General features: G+C 41.4%; 1 protein-coding gene across 1 annotated transcript; it reads left to right on the top strand.

Moving 5' to 3' along the window:
* The first annotated feature begins 1,180 nt into the window (after nt 1-1,180).
* On the top strand, nt 1,181-8,882 carry LOC121853868 (baculoviral IAP repeat-containing protein 7-B-like). Its single transcript, XM_042348245.1, has 7 exons — nt 1,181-1,615; nt 4,651-4,728; nt 5,181-5,579; nt 5,920-6,311; nt 7,460-7,648; nt 7,780-7,870; nt 8,515-8,882. Exons 2-7 carry the CDS (start codon nt 4,677-4,679, stop codon nt 8,706-8,708), a joined length of 1,317 nt encoding a protein of 438 aa, XP_042204179.1. The 5' UTR covers nt 1,181-1,615; nt 4,651-4,676; the 3' UTR covers nt 8,709-8,882.
* Nucleotides 8,883-18,337: the final 9,455 nt, after the last annotated feature.

The raw sequence follows: 18,337 nt of genomic DNA on the forward strand, positions 1-18,337 counted from the left end.
GTGTGTGTACTCTTTCTTTCCCTTTTACTCTACATTAAGCGGGGAATATCCTACCTACGATTGTTTCTGTACAAATGAATTAGAGTTAGTAATTACAGTACATCAGTATCTTGCCGAGTGGTAGCATGTACTGTAAAAGTCAAACTTCACTCGTTATATCTGGTCACATGACATACCGTCGACGTTTCTTGTCAATGTATACGTGAGTCAACATACTGTACGTTGGTGGTTATTTGAAGTGTAGTGTGAGAAATGTGTAAATAGACTCAGGTAGTTGTAACTTTCCCGTTTTTTTTATTCAGACTGAAAACACATAGTATAGTATATCATTATTGCAATATTTGACCTTTCCAGAGAAATACAAAGTACGATCTTCGAAGTAATGAAGACAATAGTAGCAACAGATCAATAGAAGGGGGAGTGAAGATCTATAAATATCTGAAAACAAAAAAATGGTCGATAGTTTTTTTTCGGAAAATTTTGAGGATAAATAGATGAACAACCTGAAATAACTCGATTATTGTGGGTAAATTCTTCACCGTTTGTTAAACCTGAAGATATGAACCAAAATTCATGAAACGACAGAATCATTTGATATAGTTTCTGTCTGTGTCTATGTCTATCTCTGTCTATTTGGGACTCACTATCACTTTCACTGTCTACTGCGTCTAATTCTATCTGTTTCTTACTCTGTCTATGTCCAACTATATATGTTTGTGTCTGTCTTTTTCTCCCCGTCTGTTGGTAAATGTGATGATATTAATAGTTCATATTATCGATGAAGACCGAGTTGTATATTTTCGTATCAGGAAGAGTCAGACTTTCGGGGATAAAAGTTGGAGAAAAAATAAGAAAGAAACGGAAGGATAGGAAAAATGTGAGAGTGAGAAAGAGAAATAAAACGAGTAGAGAGAGAGAGAGAGAGAGAGGGGGTGGTGGGAGGGAGGGCTAGGAGAGGAGGGCAGGGGGGAGTAAGGCTGGGGAAGGTAGGTGCCCAGGGGAGGAAGAGTGGTGAGAAGGTAAGTAACGAGGAAGGTTCGGGGGGGGGGGGTTAGGTGGTAGGTAATAGGGAGGGTGAGGTGGAAGGTGGTGATGATAAGGAGGGAGGGAGGGAAGGAGGGAGGGACGGGGGGATATAGAATATAGAGTACTTTTACTATCACTCACTCTCAGTATCACGCGGCAGTTCTCACAAGGACTGTCGCAGCCGGTCCATCCATCCACCTTTAGGCAGCTGCGATCGCTGAGCCAGTTACTCTGTCAGCAACTAAACAATCAGCCAACAAAAACTCAACCGAACTACCAGTCAAACAAGCAACCAAACAAACCTAAAACGTCATAGAGAAAGCCAAGCAAACAAGTTTCACAACTATGTAAACAATCATTACAGCAATAGGTATTTGTGACGTAATTGAAGAAAAAAGCAAAAGGAATGCACCCAGACAAACTACTAATCTTCTAGGCAGTTAGCCAGTGTGCCTACCAGTTAACCAATCAAACAGACGGACAACAAATCAAGTGAAACCAAAACCCACTCAACGAGAAACATGCGAGGAAATATCTGACGACTCTCACCACCACCTCACAGGACAATATGGATAAAACCCTTTTATAGGTAAGGTCTTATGTCTTACTGCTCACCTGTGTGTATCATTACCATGGTGTGAGAGAGAGAGAGAGAGAGAGAGAGAGAGAGAGAGAGAGACTATCCATTAACTAACATCATCCCCACCTGTATGACTGTCCTAGAAATTAAACTATGTACTGTACGCTCAGCATTTTGAAGTACATGTTTATTTTCTAACTGAAGATAAACAGTGATATATGATTATTATGCTCGTGAGTGCAGAAAATTCTAGTTTTATTGTCATTATAGTCTCCTATACTGTATGTTTTCTCACTCTTTATTGTCCCTCTTCGACTGCTTGTGTGTGTGTGTGTGTGTGTTCAGCTGTAGGGAACTGAAATTATCTACAAAGTTACACGGATATCGAACAGTGGTCCTCCCCACCCTGCTATATGGCAGCGAGACATGGGTCACATACAGGAGACACCTCAAGGCACTTGAAAACTTTCACCAGCCTAGCCTATGTTCCATGCATCGAGTTCGCTGCGAAGACAAGAGAACAAATGCCAGTATTCTTGTTGACACCAACTGTAGAAGTATCGAGGCTACCATTATCTATGAACAACTACGCTGGACTGGCCATGTTATCCGCATGGACGACAGTAGACTGTCAAAGCAGCTACTTTACAGTCACCTAATGAATAGTAAACGTAACGCTGGCGGGTAACTCAAAAGGTATGAGGATAGTCTTAAGACAAACCTGAAAAAGTGCCAAATCGACCCCCTCACCTGGGAGACGATTACTCTGCACCGTAACGCTTGGAGGAGCACCACACAAGAAGGTGTCAATACTTTCGAGTTAGCCCGACTGCATAATGAGGCAGACAAGCGCCAACGTCGGAACGTGCTGCCGCCACCCCTCCCACACCAGATGTAGCCCCCAGCATATGCAACATCTGTGAACGACCCACCCGGTCCCATATCGGCCTATTTAGTCACCTCATAACTCACCAACGTAGGTGACATCCTTAATAACACATACCATTGTATCATAGCTGGATGATCGTCAAACTCGATTCCAAGTGACAGCAAAGTAGGTAGAGAGAGTGTGTGTGTGTGTGTGTGTGTGTGTGTGTGTGTTTGTCCGCGCTCTCACAAGATTGACAAGGAGGAAGCGGAGGTGACAAAAGCGGAAATGAAAAGAGGGAGAGTGATAATACGAGAGAGGGAGAGGAACCTCATTATAACAAGTGGAGGAGAGGGAGGTAAGAGAATAATAGCTGGAAGAAATAAATAAAAGAAAGACAAGGAGGAAAAAGAAAAATAAAATGGAAAAAAAGAAAAGTGCAATAAACAAAATTAGGTCCATTAAACTATAAGAACTTGGGTGATAACGCAGATAAAGCTGAGTTTGTCTATACATGTTGGCTCTTATCAGCTGGGGGCCGATAAGACCAGCCAACGACGCACACACACACACTGCTTACTTAATGAAACATCTCCCACTGAGCATCACGCCCCTCTACACCACCAAGTATAACATGAGGAACTATAGTTAACTTCACCATTTAAGGAATATATTTGACTAGTTTTGTGGCCATAACTTGTTTCTGGGTTTTGTCTATTTTTTAATTCGTTTTCCTTATTATTATTATTATTATTATTATTGTTATTGTTATTATTATTATTGTTATTGTTTTTGTTATTGTTATTATTATTATTATTATTATTATTATTATTATCATTATTATTATTATTATTATTATTATTATTATTATTATTATTATCATTTTCGTATGTATATGCTATGATGTCATCCACGCAATTAGGATCAATATTTTATTTCCCCATGATCAAGATATTGGCATTTTACTTGTGGGAGAAAAGGTGAAGAAAATCAAAGAAACTCGAGGAATTATATCTCGTATTTCTGAAGGAATGGAAACATGCAACGAAAATACAACTAAATTTATTCCTGAAGTAAGACATCTCGAATATTCAGAGAGAGTAAAGGTTCTAGGGGCTGACAACTACCAAGCACAGATACCCAAGACGTGTTAAATCCTAAACATAACGTAAACCAAGAATACAGATCGTTTCTTTAAGATGCCAAGTGCGACACACACACAACAGGACACAGATCTAAACCATCGAAGTCATCATGCAGAGCAGAGACAAGGGAGTCATTCTTCTCGCAGATGTGAAAATATTTGTAAATAATATAATACAGTAAACTTATCAAAGAAAACAGGGGCATCTTTCTTAACTGTTCACGGCCTTCCTTATCCTTAAAGAGGTGACTACTTGATCTGTACACTATCAAAAACAAAAGTAAAATGAAGCTTACAGAACGCACTTACACGGCAGAACAGTCACAACAAAAAATTCTATCCGGGAAGAGTTTTTAAAAGATCCTACTGTAAATCATCTCTACACTGCCGCTGAAATAATAATTATCAAAGTACATTATCAAAATGTGCATATCAATATGATTTTTCTCTACGACCAACTTGATAACCTAAAATTAATGCGATGTTCTGTTGCTGTGCTAATGCTCTACTGATATTTTCTTGGGGGCTCATTCTTACTCGCCGCCGTTTTCTTGCAGTTTAGTTAGCAATTCACCTTTACCTCTTGGCAGATTCCCTATGACTTAAGAGAGTCATTACCACGTGTTTCAGATTTGTAGCTATAAGGTCCCACCAGGAGAGAGTGGTTGGCACATTGTAATTTTCTTAATGATGTAGAAATCAGTTTTATCAGTTGTAGATGATCAGTAACAAGTAATTTTTATGATACAGCGAAATGTTGATTATGGAATTTTAACGAGTACTTTTAGTCTCTTGGAAGACATGAATATAATCTTAAGAAGCAGCATTAAAACCTCTTTTTATTCGATCCCCAACTCGAAGGGAGCAGAGGGACAAAGCAATAATGTGTGTGTATGGGCAGGTGACAGAGAGAGAATTTAAGAAAGAAGTAAAGAGGGAAAAATCAAAGATAGAGAGAGGAAAGGGGGGGGGGGATTGATTTAATGGCGAATAGAGACATGAAGACTTATAGGATGTGTCTCCGTGTTACAGGCTGTCATCATCAGCACCAAGCCGAGATGAACGACGTCAGGATGGACGCCACTTCCTGGCCTACACAGAAGCGGCTGCGTGAGTTACTCGTGTCATTGTCATGTATTTTACAAAGCTTCCTTCTCCAGACGACGTTTTAGGTCTCATGATGAAACAACAGTCCTCGAAAAATTCCCAACGAAAATTTCAACAAGCATCAAATCTGACCTCAGAATCGGACCTAAAAAGCCTACATGATAGTTATAACAAAAACAAGAGCCTTATGAAAATATTTTCATTGTAAACGTTGAGGCATGACTTGCTGTTATGCCTCACTTGAGACCTGACTCTAGTGGGCACTCAAGGTTCCAGGAATCCTATCAAATTATCATTAGTTCTATCATAATCACTATTTGTATCATTTTTATTACCCGACATTTATTATAATTAATCTAAAAAAATATCGACATTACCATCATATAATTATTACTACTTGAATTACTCTTACTATAAAGTTTGCTCTCCTAACACTATTTATGTTCCCCCCTCAGCCGAGCTGCGTCGTGAGCGTCGCTTCCACTGTCATTCGGCGTTCCTGTTGGAGTCGGTAAGGCGGCAAACATTCGCCAACTGGACGGTCGCCTATGTGGACCCAGATCAGCTGGCCAGGAATGGCTTCTTCTACCTGCAGACTCGCGACCATGTCCAGTGCATCTTCTGCAAGGGGATCGTGGGGTACTGGGACCCGGGGGACCAACCAGACATCGAACACCGAAAGCATTTTCCCAACTGCCCCTTTATCACTGGGGTCGCTACCGGCAATGTTCCTCTCTCGCATCCGGCAGATGATACTGGCCGGGTGTACCGCTTGTTGGATGAGTACCACGCCTTCAGGGTTACCAGCACACGGCCCATCGTGAGGGCACCCAAAGCTGCTGCCTATGAGAGGGGTGAGTTATTGGTTGCTGTAGTGTAAGTGTCCACAGGCACATTTGTCCGATAGCCGTTATACAACATTTTTATTAATTCCTGTATTTTCCTATTACGATTATTAGTTATTTTATCACTAACTTCCCCTGTACGACCTTATAGTTTCATTATACCTTCGAAGAATGAACCTTTAAAATAGCAAGTTTTTTCTTGTGTATGTAAGTACACATATATTATATATATACGAACTATAGAGTTGGTCAAGAAAAGCAATAAAATTAGTTGAGAAAAAAGATTATCGTCTATAGGTAACACTAACAGGACGTTAAAACCATTTTATAGTTTGTTTTATTTGGTCAGACGACGCCCAGCAGGGAGACGCTGGACTCCTGGCTTATCCTCAGTTCAACACTGACGCCGCCCGGAGGCAGACTTTTAAACGCTGGCCAAATGAAGAGTCTGCTACCGTCACCATCGACGCCCTGGTGGCGGCCGGGCTCTTCTACTCGGGGATCTCCGACTGGGTCCAGTGTTTCCACTGTGGTGGGGGACTCTTCAGCTGGCGCCAAGGAGACGACCCTATCGCAGACCACGCCCGTTACTACCCCAGTTGCCCCTACATCAGGATAAAAAAGGGGGAGGAGACCGCTTCCAGGCCATGGGATGATAATATTCCTCCGCCGGCGTTGATCAGACCTATTGGACTAAGTGACGAAGAGGCCAAACTGCTCCTGGCCCACCCTCTTGCTAAGGTATTGCTTATATATATATATATATATATATATATATATATATATATATATATATATATATATATCATGTAGATCCACAATGAAAACGTGGATAAGATAAATCTTGATAAAATCACACAGGGAAAAGGGAAACAATGGAGCACCTTAGCTTTCGTCTTTATTCAAGACATCTTCAGGGGCAACTGAATTACATGGACGGAGAGAGGCTTAAGTACACATGGTGACCTTATTAAACATGAGGTCAGGTCATAATCATGACATCCACTAATCCGCACACCAACACCAACACAGGCCAGGCATCAAGGGGCTATCAGATCGTTTCACTGAGGTAAACAATCCTCGTATAATCCTCACTAGCAATAGTTGTGTGTGACGTCATCCTCTGTCTTGTCAACAGCCGGTGGACACTATACTGAAGGTATTCTTTTTTTTTCTGTGTAATAAAGAATTTAATATTAGTCATATAAACTAATGAGTTATGAGACTTATATCTCTGACAATATTTTTACCAGCTAATAATAAAATAAACTATAGTGTAATAATACTCTATTATTCAATATCGACCTTGTTATTTAAAGCCATCCAAATCATGATAAATCAGAATATAATAGAAGTATTTAAGTGGGTGAAAGGAATCAATAAAGGGGATATAGATAAAGTTCTTATAATATCCGAGCAGGATAGGACTCGGAGCAACGGATTCAAGTTGGATAAGTTTAGGTTTAGGAGGGAGATAGGAAGAAACTGGTTCACAAATAGGGTGGTGGACGAGTGGAACAAGCTTAGCAACTTTGTAGTAAGTGCTGGAACTCTGGAAAGTTTCAAAAGGAGGCGAGATAGATTCATGGATGATAGAGAGTGGTAGTAACTCTCGACAGGAGCTGCCATGCACAGGCCAACCGGCCTATTGCAGACTCCTTATTTTCTTATGTTCTTATGTAATCATTTGAGTGTTACATGAACACCTGTACAGTTGCTATAATATAAAAATTGCACGGGAATGTGCATTAGTTTTTTTTTAGTTAAACAGTACAGTGAAGCATAAAGTGTGTAATAAATGTGGATTATTATGTACGCCGCATGTATTACATAGTCTTAAACGAAATTTATTTAAACAAAGTATTCTTGATATGGCCTTTATCTTGCAGCGCCTGGTGAGTATGGGACTGTCAGCGAAATCGGTGACAGGAGCCCTGCGACAGCTCCTGCAGGCGAGGGGAACTCTGTGTGGGACGGTGTCGGAAGCCCTACAGCTGGTGTTCGATTTTGAGGAGACTCAACGACGGAGGGGCCTCGTGTCTGACGGTGGACTGGTGGAGGATAGAGAACTCACGCAAGTGAGTTGGTCGCGTTGATAAAGAGTTTGAGTGTTGTCGTTTCGTTCTCTTAAGGTTAATTTGCAAAATTCTTCAGTATGAGTTCCAATCAAAGGAAATATATAGATTTAACTGGAAATACATGTTAATAGGTTTCGTCGTCAGTGGTAGAGAACTCGTCCAGGCAGTTGCCACAAGAGGCGGCCCCCGACGTCGCCCGCTACCAAGTCTTGTTGCAGGAAGGTTAGTGAAGCTTCATCTGTTCACAAGTTCCTTAACATAAGAACAAGCCATTTTATGCATATTTTGTTTATTTACTTAGCACATTCTTCTCATGGCCGTCAATGTCTTTACATATATAAACGTTTTGTTCATTTAAACAAAAGACACTATGACTTAAGTACAGGCAACGAAATTTAATAAGCAGTTCTTAAATATATTATTATAAGACATTAGAATGAGGCATCAAAAAGATAATTTCTATAGATCACATATACAGTATACCTTCTGCACAACTGACATGACAAAAACTATTTTTTATAAGGCAAAGTCTTCATGGACATATATTGTTCTTGTATATCCTAAGTTTCTGAGCTGATAAGAGTGGATTTTATTATCCTACCTAATATACCTGATGGCCACTACACTAAAGGCGGTCATGATGAGGCTAGGTCAATATTCTCCATTTCTTTCTTCCTTATTATATATTAGTGATACTTGTCTCTTATATACCCCGCCTATATTTATCCCTGTGACGGAGCTGAAATAGTGAGTGAAGGAGGAGGAGGAGGAGGAGGACGAGGAGGATTAGGATTAGGAGGAGGTGGAGGAAGAGGATATTTACTTGGTGTGTCGTGTGGGTAAGTTTTAATTTATCTCCCTGACAGTGGTGGAACTGAGAAAACGTGTAGAGGATGAGGAGAGTCGCTTGGTTTGTCGGGTGTGTAAGCTGAGGCGCGTAGCTGTGGTGTTCCAGCCATGCTCCCACCTTCACCTGTGTGCCACCTGCGCCAGGCCCCTTGACACTTGCCCAACCTGTAGCACAGTCATCAGGGGGACCCTCCGACCCATCATCGGCTGAGGTGCCCCTCCTTCACCCCTGGCACCTGGGACACACATCCACCCTAGACTGAGGTGTGGTGAACGCTGACTAGTTTCTTTTTGAGACACTGGGACAACAAATCGTCCTGACTAAGACCTTGGTCGATGCTTCACTGGACTATGTGCTTCACATATTATATAAATTTGAATGTGATTATGGCATTTTATTATATGCATGTAGATTTCACAACAACTACGTAATGTTGATAAGGAAGGAAATAATTAAAAAGAAGTGGTAACAGAAAATGGCTATAATGTACAGTATATATTTAACAGCTGAACCAAACTAGGACACCCCCACTGTGATGAGACACTTACTGAAGGTGATGCAAACCCTGCCAAGGAATAACGTTGTAATGCGACATGTGGGAGAGGGACCACAACCGTGACAAACTCGTAAGGAAAACGTGAATTACTGAACTCGTCTTTGATACTAATGAAACAATGACGTTGCAAAGTTCTCAAACCATTCTAAAGTTATTGATCAGAAACCATAAGTATGACTTAGCAAGGACATGGGTAACATTAAATGCTTCCTACATTTCCATGTTCCGCCAGAAAGTCGAAGTTTATTAGAAATATGAAGTTATTTAAAGTGGGAATGAAATATTGCTATTTGATTTGATACCATCCGACGAGTGATTATAGCAAATTGACTTACCGGGTATTCCTCATTCTATTTGGGGTATATTTTTAACTATAATTTGAGTCTTAAATATACTAAGTTCAAAATAATTAAAGGAACAAATGCCATTTTCATAATATTTATTAATGTAAAGAAATCATGAAAATGCAACACATACTTTTACATTTTTGGTTTCATGTGTAAAGAGAAGTAAAATATGTTTTGGAATATTAAAATAACATGACTCTTATCAACACAATGAATCTCTAATTATCTATCCCAAATTTTACAATAAAAGCATCATTATTTTACACACTGCGTTAATACACTTCCCGCCCCTGCTTGACACGATCCCAGTGAAAGTCTGAATCTGCTGTCCTAGGAAGGTCCTCCACTCTCCATAACAGTATTTGTCAGTTCACAGAGTGTTTCTGGAGGGTTTTTACTTCCAGAGACACGTTTGTAAAATTTGTCCCAAATGTATCCTGTCGGATTAAAGTTCGGGAAACTTGTAAGGCCTGTGCAGAATGTCAATTTCTTCTTGGTTAGGAACTCTAGATAGCCCAAAGCCACATGAGCTGGAGCATTACCAACCATGAAGATAAAATCACCAACAAGATGTTTCACAAAGTGTTGATTCAAACAAAGATAAAACTAACAGGACCCAACATGAATTTCAAACTTTGGTTCTTACGTCATATACATCGAAAAGAACGTAGAAACATAAAATTTGGTTGGTAGTGACTGTGTGTAGTGTTGTACTGCGAACTTAGTGTTGTTAATCTTTTACACACAATAACACTTAAATTTGTATTATTATTGTGCATTGTCCGTCCCTCCCCCTCCCCCCTTTCGTCTCTGGATGCTACATGAAGTGTGTGCCCCAAGGATATATTAGTGATCCATTTGTCAGTTTTCATCTTTATTTCTTTTTACTGTACTTTATGAGCTAGGAAGTTGATATTTGTACACAGTAGTGATCAATTGTTTTGCTTAAAGGGTTTTGTACAGCTTCCCTCTTTCCCATTGCGCCTTGAGGTGTCGTTCGAAGTGCGTGACCGTGTACAACAAACGAACCGTTATTTGTTTTTATGTTTTTTTAATGCATAATTGTATAGGTTTACAGTAGGCTTATAATTCTCATGCTGTCCAACGCTATTTGTTGTTTTTGAGTTGATATCTGATTTTAAGTACAGTATTGGTGACAATTTTCCCTTTTACCCCATACAGTACATATTGTTCAAATAAACAATATTTTAGAATATTTTAGTTTTAACAGAATAGTATATTTGACCCTACCATAATGGCAGATTATTTTAAGGGTACTCCGGTTTGCTCCTGTACAACACTGTACAATGAAGGTCGTTAAAAAAGAAACCCTGCGAAATGGCTTGTAATAATAATAATAATAATAATAATAATAATAATAATAATAATAATAATAATAATAATAATAATAATGATAATAATAATAATAATAATAATAATAATAATAATAATAAATAATAAATAATAATAATAATAATAATAATACTAATAATAATAATAATAACACATCGATCTCAACACAAAACGCTTAAAGAGTCAACGAGTGATTAAAATTATAGTCACGTGACATAAAAAATGGGATGAGAATCAGTCCTCAGGCTTATCTAAGATATGATAATACCTGGAACTCTTTCCACGATCCTCAGAATGAGTCGCATTACTTTACACTGATTAAGAGTGAAGATGATAAAATGACCTTATCACGAAATATATACCGATTATAGTTTACGCTAAAAATGACTTAGAGAAAACTTTTTAAAGGGGTAACTGGATAGTATGAGTAAACTTCGTAACTTTTAGTCCTCTCATCTAAGTGTGGTCTATGTGTATGCTTAAAATTGTAAGCTTAAATTACCATTGGTCAAATGGTGGCAGGACTGACAAATTCTGTTAATATTTTTAATTGTAAAACTTTCTTAGATACTATTGAAAATTAAAACGCTCAAAAAGTTGTGAATGATGACAGACCAATCACTGAAAGCAGCGGCAACAAGTGGGAACAGTAGGGAAAATATATATGTATAAACTTAGGAATTATACGTCGTACTGTACCTTCAAATGCTCCATCAACTTTTCAGCATCTCATAGGTTTCCATCTGGACGATTAGATACCCTTTCAATAGAGACATAATACCCTTAGAAAACACAGAGCATCTTAGGTGAATCCTCAACTATATTATCGTGATCATCCAAGTAGACTGAGGGCCTTACGGGACTTATAATTCTTCTGACACGATAGGGTGGAAAACGTATACCAGGTCCAACCAGTGGAAGCGAGAACAGCCGTGGACAAGACTATCAAGAACATTGGAGGGATCCTATACAAACCACTGGTCTTCTTCCCTGGACATGGTCACCTCTAGTTTGGGTGGCCCTCAAGTAACTCAGGATGTCCTGCCTTTCAGTAAACTTGCATCTTTTACATAGAAGTATTATAACAGATCCATGTATGTATTATACAACTGACAGATAAAATAGTCTCGAATTGAAATTTGCTCACCTTTGCCGAATGATTGGTAATGCAATTTTTACTGAATTTAAATTATGTCGTATTTCTAAGATACAACCAAATTTAGATACGAGTCACTAAGAATCTGTTATGAGGAAGGATTCACCGCTGGCCGACCTCTGCCCTCAGGGACAATGGAGGAGATCGATAGAGAGGTCACGACCCGAGGGACGCAAGTAAATGTCAAGGACTTTACCATAGACGAGAAGAAACAACGCATTGAATGTGGTAATATAATGGAAGGGATCGCTCTTAGACATGTTGAAATACTCACAAACACACCAGCGCCAACACAGTTTTAGATATACGACACATATATAAATTGTCATGTCTTGATGATATAGAAAATGGGGAACCTTGTATTAGAATCAACTGTTTCATATATCATCTCGACCCCAGAGTACACATGAAAATGAATTAAGGTGAAGGGGATTTTTATTGGTGAGAGGGGGAATTTTAGTGGTGAGAGGGGTATTTTTAGTGGTGAGAGGGTGATTTTTAGTAGCGAGAGGGGGAATTTTAGTGGTGAGAGGGGGATTTTAGTGGTGAGCAGGGGATTTTTAGTGGTGAGAGGGGTGGTGATTTTAGTGGTGAGAGATTTTTAGTGGTGAGAGGGGGATTTTTAGTGGTGAGAGGGGGATTTTTAGTGGTGAGAGAGGGAATTTAGGGGTGAGAGGGAATTTTAGTGGTGAGAAGGGGATTTTTAGTGGCTAGAGGGGGAATTTTTGTGGTGAGAGGGGGATTTTAGTGATGAAAACTACCTACAGATAAACCTTGAAACACCCCTCAGGTATACACGGAAATTTCCTACAGGTACTCAAGAAAAATTCCGAACTGTATACCTGAAATTTTCCCACACGTATCCCTGGGACTACACCTAACGACTCGCAGGTACTAGGTCGTGGCAATAAAGACAATGCCCCGGGGTCGGTGGGAACATGTCCTCGACGAGGTTTATGGCTACCTGGGTAAATTGGCATAAAATCTATACAGGTAAAAATCGAGGGTTACCGTGAATTAGGAAGCAAGTACACTGGCTGCTCCTCTCTATACCTGTGCCAAAAATATTAACACATAATTTCATAATCAGTAAATGCAAGGAATTAGTTGAAAGTTTTATTCCCCTTAATATAATGGAGTGTTTATATCTCTGCTCCAATCTTTTTCATTGTACTCTCTCTCTCTCTCTCTCTCTCTCTCTCTCTCTCTCTCTCTCTCTCTCTCTCTCTCTCTCTCTCTGTCTCTCTCTCTCTCTCTCTCTATCGTTTTCCATTTATCTCCCGTTTTCCCTTTCTAAGTATATAAACATCCAGAACTACACTAACTCTGTAATCAAAGCAAGTAGTGAAGAAGAAACACAAGAAACAAAAGAAGTGAGAAAAGCTTTATATGTAAGGATCAATGTTAAACTTTGAAATGCATTGGTTGCGTCAAGAGTTTCTGTAGTGGACTCGCTATTACAATTTATTGATTGGTGGATTAAATGCGAGAAAAGGAATAGAAAATCAGCAATAAGATGCCCACCACGGAAGCCATATCTCTGGTCGCTGAATAAACTGATGATTTCAAGGTGTTTGAGAATGACCATTGATTACTGTTTCAAGAATCTTTGCTAGAACACCTGTTGATTACCTCACCACGCTAAAGTTAACCAAACTTAGTATAATCTATCGGGAACAAACCTAACGTACTCTAATCTCACCTTACTTAACCTTAACAAATTTTGATATATCTGAAATGAGGAGATGTGGGGGATAATTAAAAGTATTGGACTTATCAATTTTCTTTGTAATTATATTAGATGAAAGTTGGTGTGTTCCCATGGAGAGGGGAAGGCTGAAGTGAGGTAACTTAGGTGAGAACAGAAAAAGAGAAAGTTCTGCGACACAATTTATGAGAACAATTAGTGGAATCCCATTCGGATCTGGAGCTTTGTCAGTGTTTGCAATGTTCAAGTATTTGTTACTCTCTTTAGTTTTTATTTTGAGGGCTGAACTTTTGGACGACTCAAGATCCAGACAGGCAATCACTCACCTGTCCTGCCACAGGGTAGATCTAAGGCAAAGATTTAATAAAGTAGTTTGGCCTTCGTCTGGGATTCTAAAATTAATGACCTATCAGGTGAGGTAAAGCTAAAATGAAGAATGGATGAATGGCTTCTGTAGATAGAGAAGAATGAACTGGGGTGAACAGGAATCGTTCCTTAATATCTTATCTGCTCAGCAGTCTAGGAGATATATCATGGAGAAAGTTTGATTTCGTTGGTAACTACAGAATAATGTCTCATAAATTTATAATTACTGAGTGTCTCTAGGAATGGATCGGGTTTGTCGTCTAACCTAACCTAACCTAACCTAACCTATTATTAGCAAACATAACCTAAACGTACAAGTTATGACTGATATCTGGATTAACCAGTACCCCAACCTATAACCATACCATCACCGGCTTATCGTAAAACCGCAACTAACACACAGATATCCAGAGTTCCAGACTACTGTATATTAGGAGAAATACCTATCCAGTCTCAACCTGTGTGTAATATCGGGCACTAGATCACCAATGATGCCAAGCCCGTACTGCACTAAGTAAGCCTACCTTGAGTAGAGGTTATTTTGTTCAGGCACACTCCTCTCCTCTCCTCTCCTAGTCCATAACAAAGACATAAAACCTTGATCTAACCAACCCACAAAACTCATAACGTTGTAGTAGTGGAAGTCGTAGCGCTCTTGTGACGTCATGGTGGGTAAGGACCAATCAACGCACCTCACGCTCTAAAACTCATGAATCCTACTTTTTTATTGGCCGGGAAGTTCGTCGTTGTGACCCTCGCCTCACGGGCCCACCCAACCCAACATGGAGTTATGTAATTAACAACGAGGAAGAGGATGACAAAAACAAAATTTCATGCATTAACGTAACTCAGGTGTATCAGTAAGACGCGTCTTCGGCAGAGGGATGATATTAGTGTTTACTTGAGGCTTTACAATGTCAAGATTTTTAAATAACTGGTGACTGGGCTCTCTCTCTCTCTATCTATCTATGTAACCATCTCTCTCTCACCCTCTCTTTTTTTTTCTCCGTGTGTGTTCACAAGGTAGTCCATCACGGAAAACATAAGGGAGAGGTTTTACGGTGATAGGATCCGGGAGGTGTGAAGTTTATGGTGGTAGACAAAGTCGCTTTATGAGTCATTCCACGCTTATATACCCATACCCACGCCCATAACCCCCCCCACACACACACACACGCGCGCGCAGAAATCCACACCTACGTCACCACCTACAAAAACACATCCATATCTAAACTCACGCTCACCCCTGCAACATTGTACACGCCCACGCTCACCCTCACTCCACCACACGCCCACGCTCACCCTTACTCCACCACACGCCCACGCTCACCCTCACTCCATCACACGTTCACCCTCATCCAATCCGCCATCTCCCTACAACACCTCCCACGCCATCTAGTGCTGGGCCAAGTGCTGTAACGTGGAGGTCAAGGTTGGTGACCAACCCGCCACGGGGGGAAGAATTGAACCAGCTGACTTCCTGTCCCCTACCTCTCCCTTTCTCCCTCTACCCCTCTACCCACGTCCTCTCCTGCCTCACCATTATCGATTTCTTTTCCTTCCTTCCCCCTTCTTCTCAACCTCATTCCTCCCCCATGCACCTCCTTCCACCTAAACCTGTTTCCTCCCCTCTTACCTCCTTCCCCCCTCCTCAATCTGCCTCCTTCCTTCCATCCCTTCCTTGTTCCTCTCCACCTCTCCCCTTCCTCTCCACCTCCCTACTTCATCCGCCACTTATCTCCTTCCTCCCCTCTGCCTCCTCTTTCCTCTTCTGACCCCTACCTCCCTCCTACACTTGACCTCTATTCCCCAATATGCCTCCTGACCTGATCTACTCGCATCATTCCCTTGTGTGACCCCTCCAGCCTCCTCCTCCGCACTCTCATAATCCCTTCCTTCCCCTTCCTTCCCTATCCCTCCCTCGCATATTCTCCTCCTCCTGCACCTGCCTTTTCCCTATCTTACCTGACGCATCCCTATCTCTACCTACCCTCCCCTCCATTCCCATTTCCCTTCCTCCCACCCCATCAATCCCCCCGCCAACGTCATGTTTGGAGAACAGGTATTTGAGGAGGGGGGAGGGGGCAGGGTTAAGAGTAGTTACACACGCGATGACCCCAGTTGACCTCCTGCCCTTCCCTTTACCTACTACCCCCTTCCTACCCTCACCCCTTCCTCGCCCCTTGTCTTTACCCTTACCTTCCTCCCTCTACCCCCCACAAGCACCTCCCCACACCTTGACCTTGAGGGTCGGTGCCCAGAGTTCAGTCACGTGTGGGTTCCTAGTGGCTGTTTTGAATACGTCCTGAAGTGATGAGACAGTGTACAATTTTTCACTGTGTGTGTGTGTGTGTGTGTGTGTGTGTGTGTGTGTGTGTGTGTATGTGTGTGTGTGTGTGTGTGCGTGCGTGTGCGTGTGTGAAAACGTAAAGTAACCTCACGTAACCTAACCTAACCTAACCTAACGAAACCTAACCTAACTGGTGTGGATGGTGACTTGTGTGGGTGGTAGTGAGAGTGACTTGTGTGGGTGGTAGTGGAAAGTGGATGGTGTGGGTGGCGGCAGTGACTGGTGTGGTGGTAGTGGAAGGTGGATGGTGGAGTGGGTGTGGGTGGCGGGCAGTGACTGGTGTGGGTGGTAGTGGAAAGTGGATGGTGTGGGTGGCGGACAGTGACTGGTGTGGGTGGTAGTGGAAAGTGGATAGTGTGGGTGGCGGGCAGTGACTGGTGTGGGTGGTAGTGAAGAACGTGGGCGGTGGTGGAGGGTATAGGTGACGGTGGAAGGTGTTAATGGTAGCGGCTGTGGTGAAGGCTAGTGATTGGTGTCGAGGAGTGAGGGCGTGGGAGGGTGTGGTAGATGGAGAGAAGCGTGGGCGGTGGAGAAGAGTAATGCTGGTTGTGTTGGAGGTAGTTAGTGGTGGTGGTGGTGGAGGGAATGGATGGTGGTGTTGGAGGGCGTGGGTTTGTGGCAGGGCTTGGGTGATGGTGGAGGAGGGCGTGGGTTGGTGGTGGTGTTGGAGGGCGTGGGTTGGTGGTGGGTTTGGATTGGTGTTGGTTGGATGGTGTGGATGATAGTGTTGAAGGTTGTGGATGGTGGTGTTGGAGGGCGTGGGTTGGTGGTGGGTTTGGATGGTGTTGGTTGGATGGTGTGGATGATAGTGTTGAAGGTTGTGGATGGTGGTGTTGGAGGGTGTAGGATGATAGTGTTGGAGGGTGTGGGATGGTACTGTTGGAGGGCGTAGATGATAGTGTTGGAGGGTGTGTGATGGTGGTATTGTTGGAGGGTGTGTAGAGAGAAAGTCAGAAAAAACACACACACAACATTTCCTTTACTTCACTAAATCAGTACAGTACCTCAGGCCTCACCCACGGAGCTGAAGTATATATTCTGTTTACCGAGTGACGCAACCCACCAGCACTACACAGTAAAGTTAGATACACCTATAAATCAGAAAGAGAGAGAGAGAGAGAGAGAGAGAGAGGCACACACACACACACACACACACACACACACACACACACACACACACACACACACACACACTTATTTTTTAATGATCTCTCTCATCAAGTGTTTTGGTTTCACCTTGAGATTTGACGTTAGTGATGGATGGCGGGTGACCTTGTTGACCCAAACATTGTCATTCTTTCATTTTCTTTTTTGTTATCTACATCAATGTCTTGGTATTACTTATTTTTCCGTCTTTTTATCATTATTTTATTTTATCATTGTAACTAAAGATTTAAAGGATAACCACACATTGATACATATTTCAGTATTATTCTTTTCCATCCTTCCTTCCTTCCTTCCTTCCTTCCTTCCTTCCTTCCCTCCTTCCTTCCCCTCAACATCAACGGAGACTTACTCTTCCCTAATCCATCACAACGGGGAAAAGAACAAATCGACAAAGATTATTTCTTTTTGAACTCCGTGATCAATTTCTCGGCTTCTTACACTTTATTCTGGTCACCGCAACAACCACCACTCTCTGATCCACCACCGTGACGGATAACAAGGTCAGACTTTCTGGTACGATATAACACTCATGTTCTCGGGGTCATGAAACTCACCTGTCTGGGGTCATTTATTAGAGGTCATGCAGCTTCCTGTTCATAATCTTGTTTCTTTCTGTTAAAGGTCAAGTTGTTGTCGTTTGTTGGTGATCATTTAGCTAGCTGTTTTAGGTTATGTAGTCAAGTTTGGGAAGTCTTCCACACACCGAACTTCTTATACTGTGTTGGACTATGTGGCCTCATATTAAAAGATAATGATAATCTCTAGTGCTGTGAGAACGATAACACACAAGACTTAAATTCAATATCTAAAACCTGTTATTGTGAAAGGAAAAACAT

Source organism: Homarus americanus, unplaced genomic scaffold (genome assembly GCF_018991925.1).
Source record: "Homarus americanus isolate GMGI-L3 unplaced genomic scaffold, GMGI_Hamer_2.0 scaffold18703, whole genome shotgun sequence".
NCBI lineage: Eukaryota > Metazoa > Arthropoda > Malacostraca > Decapoda > Nephropidae > Homarus > Homarus americanus.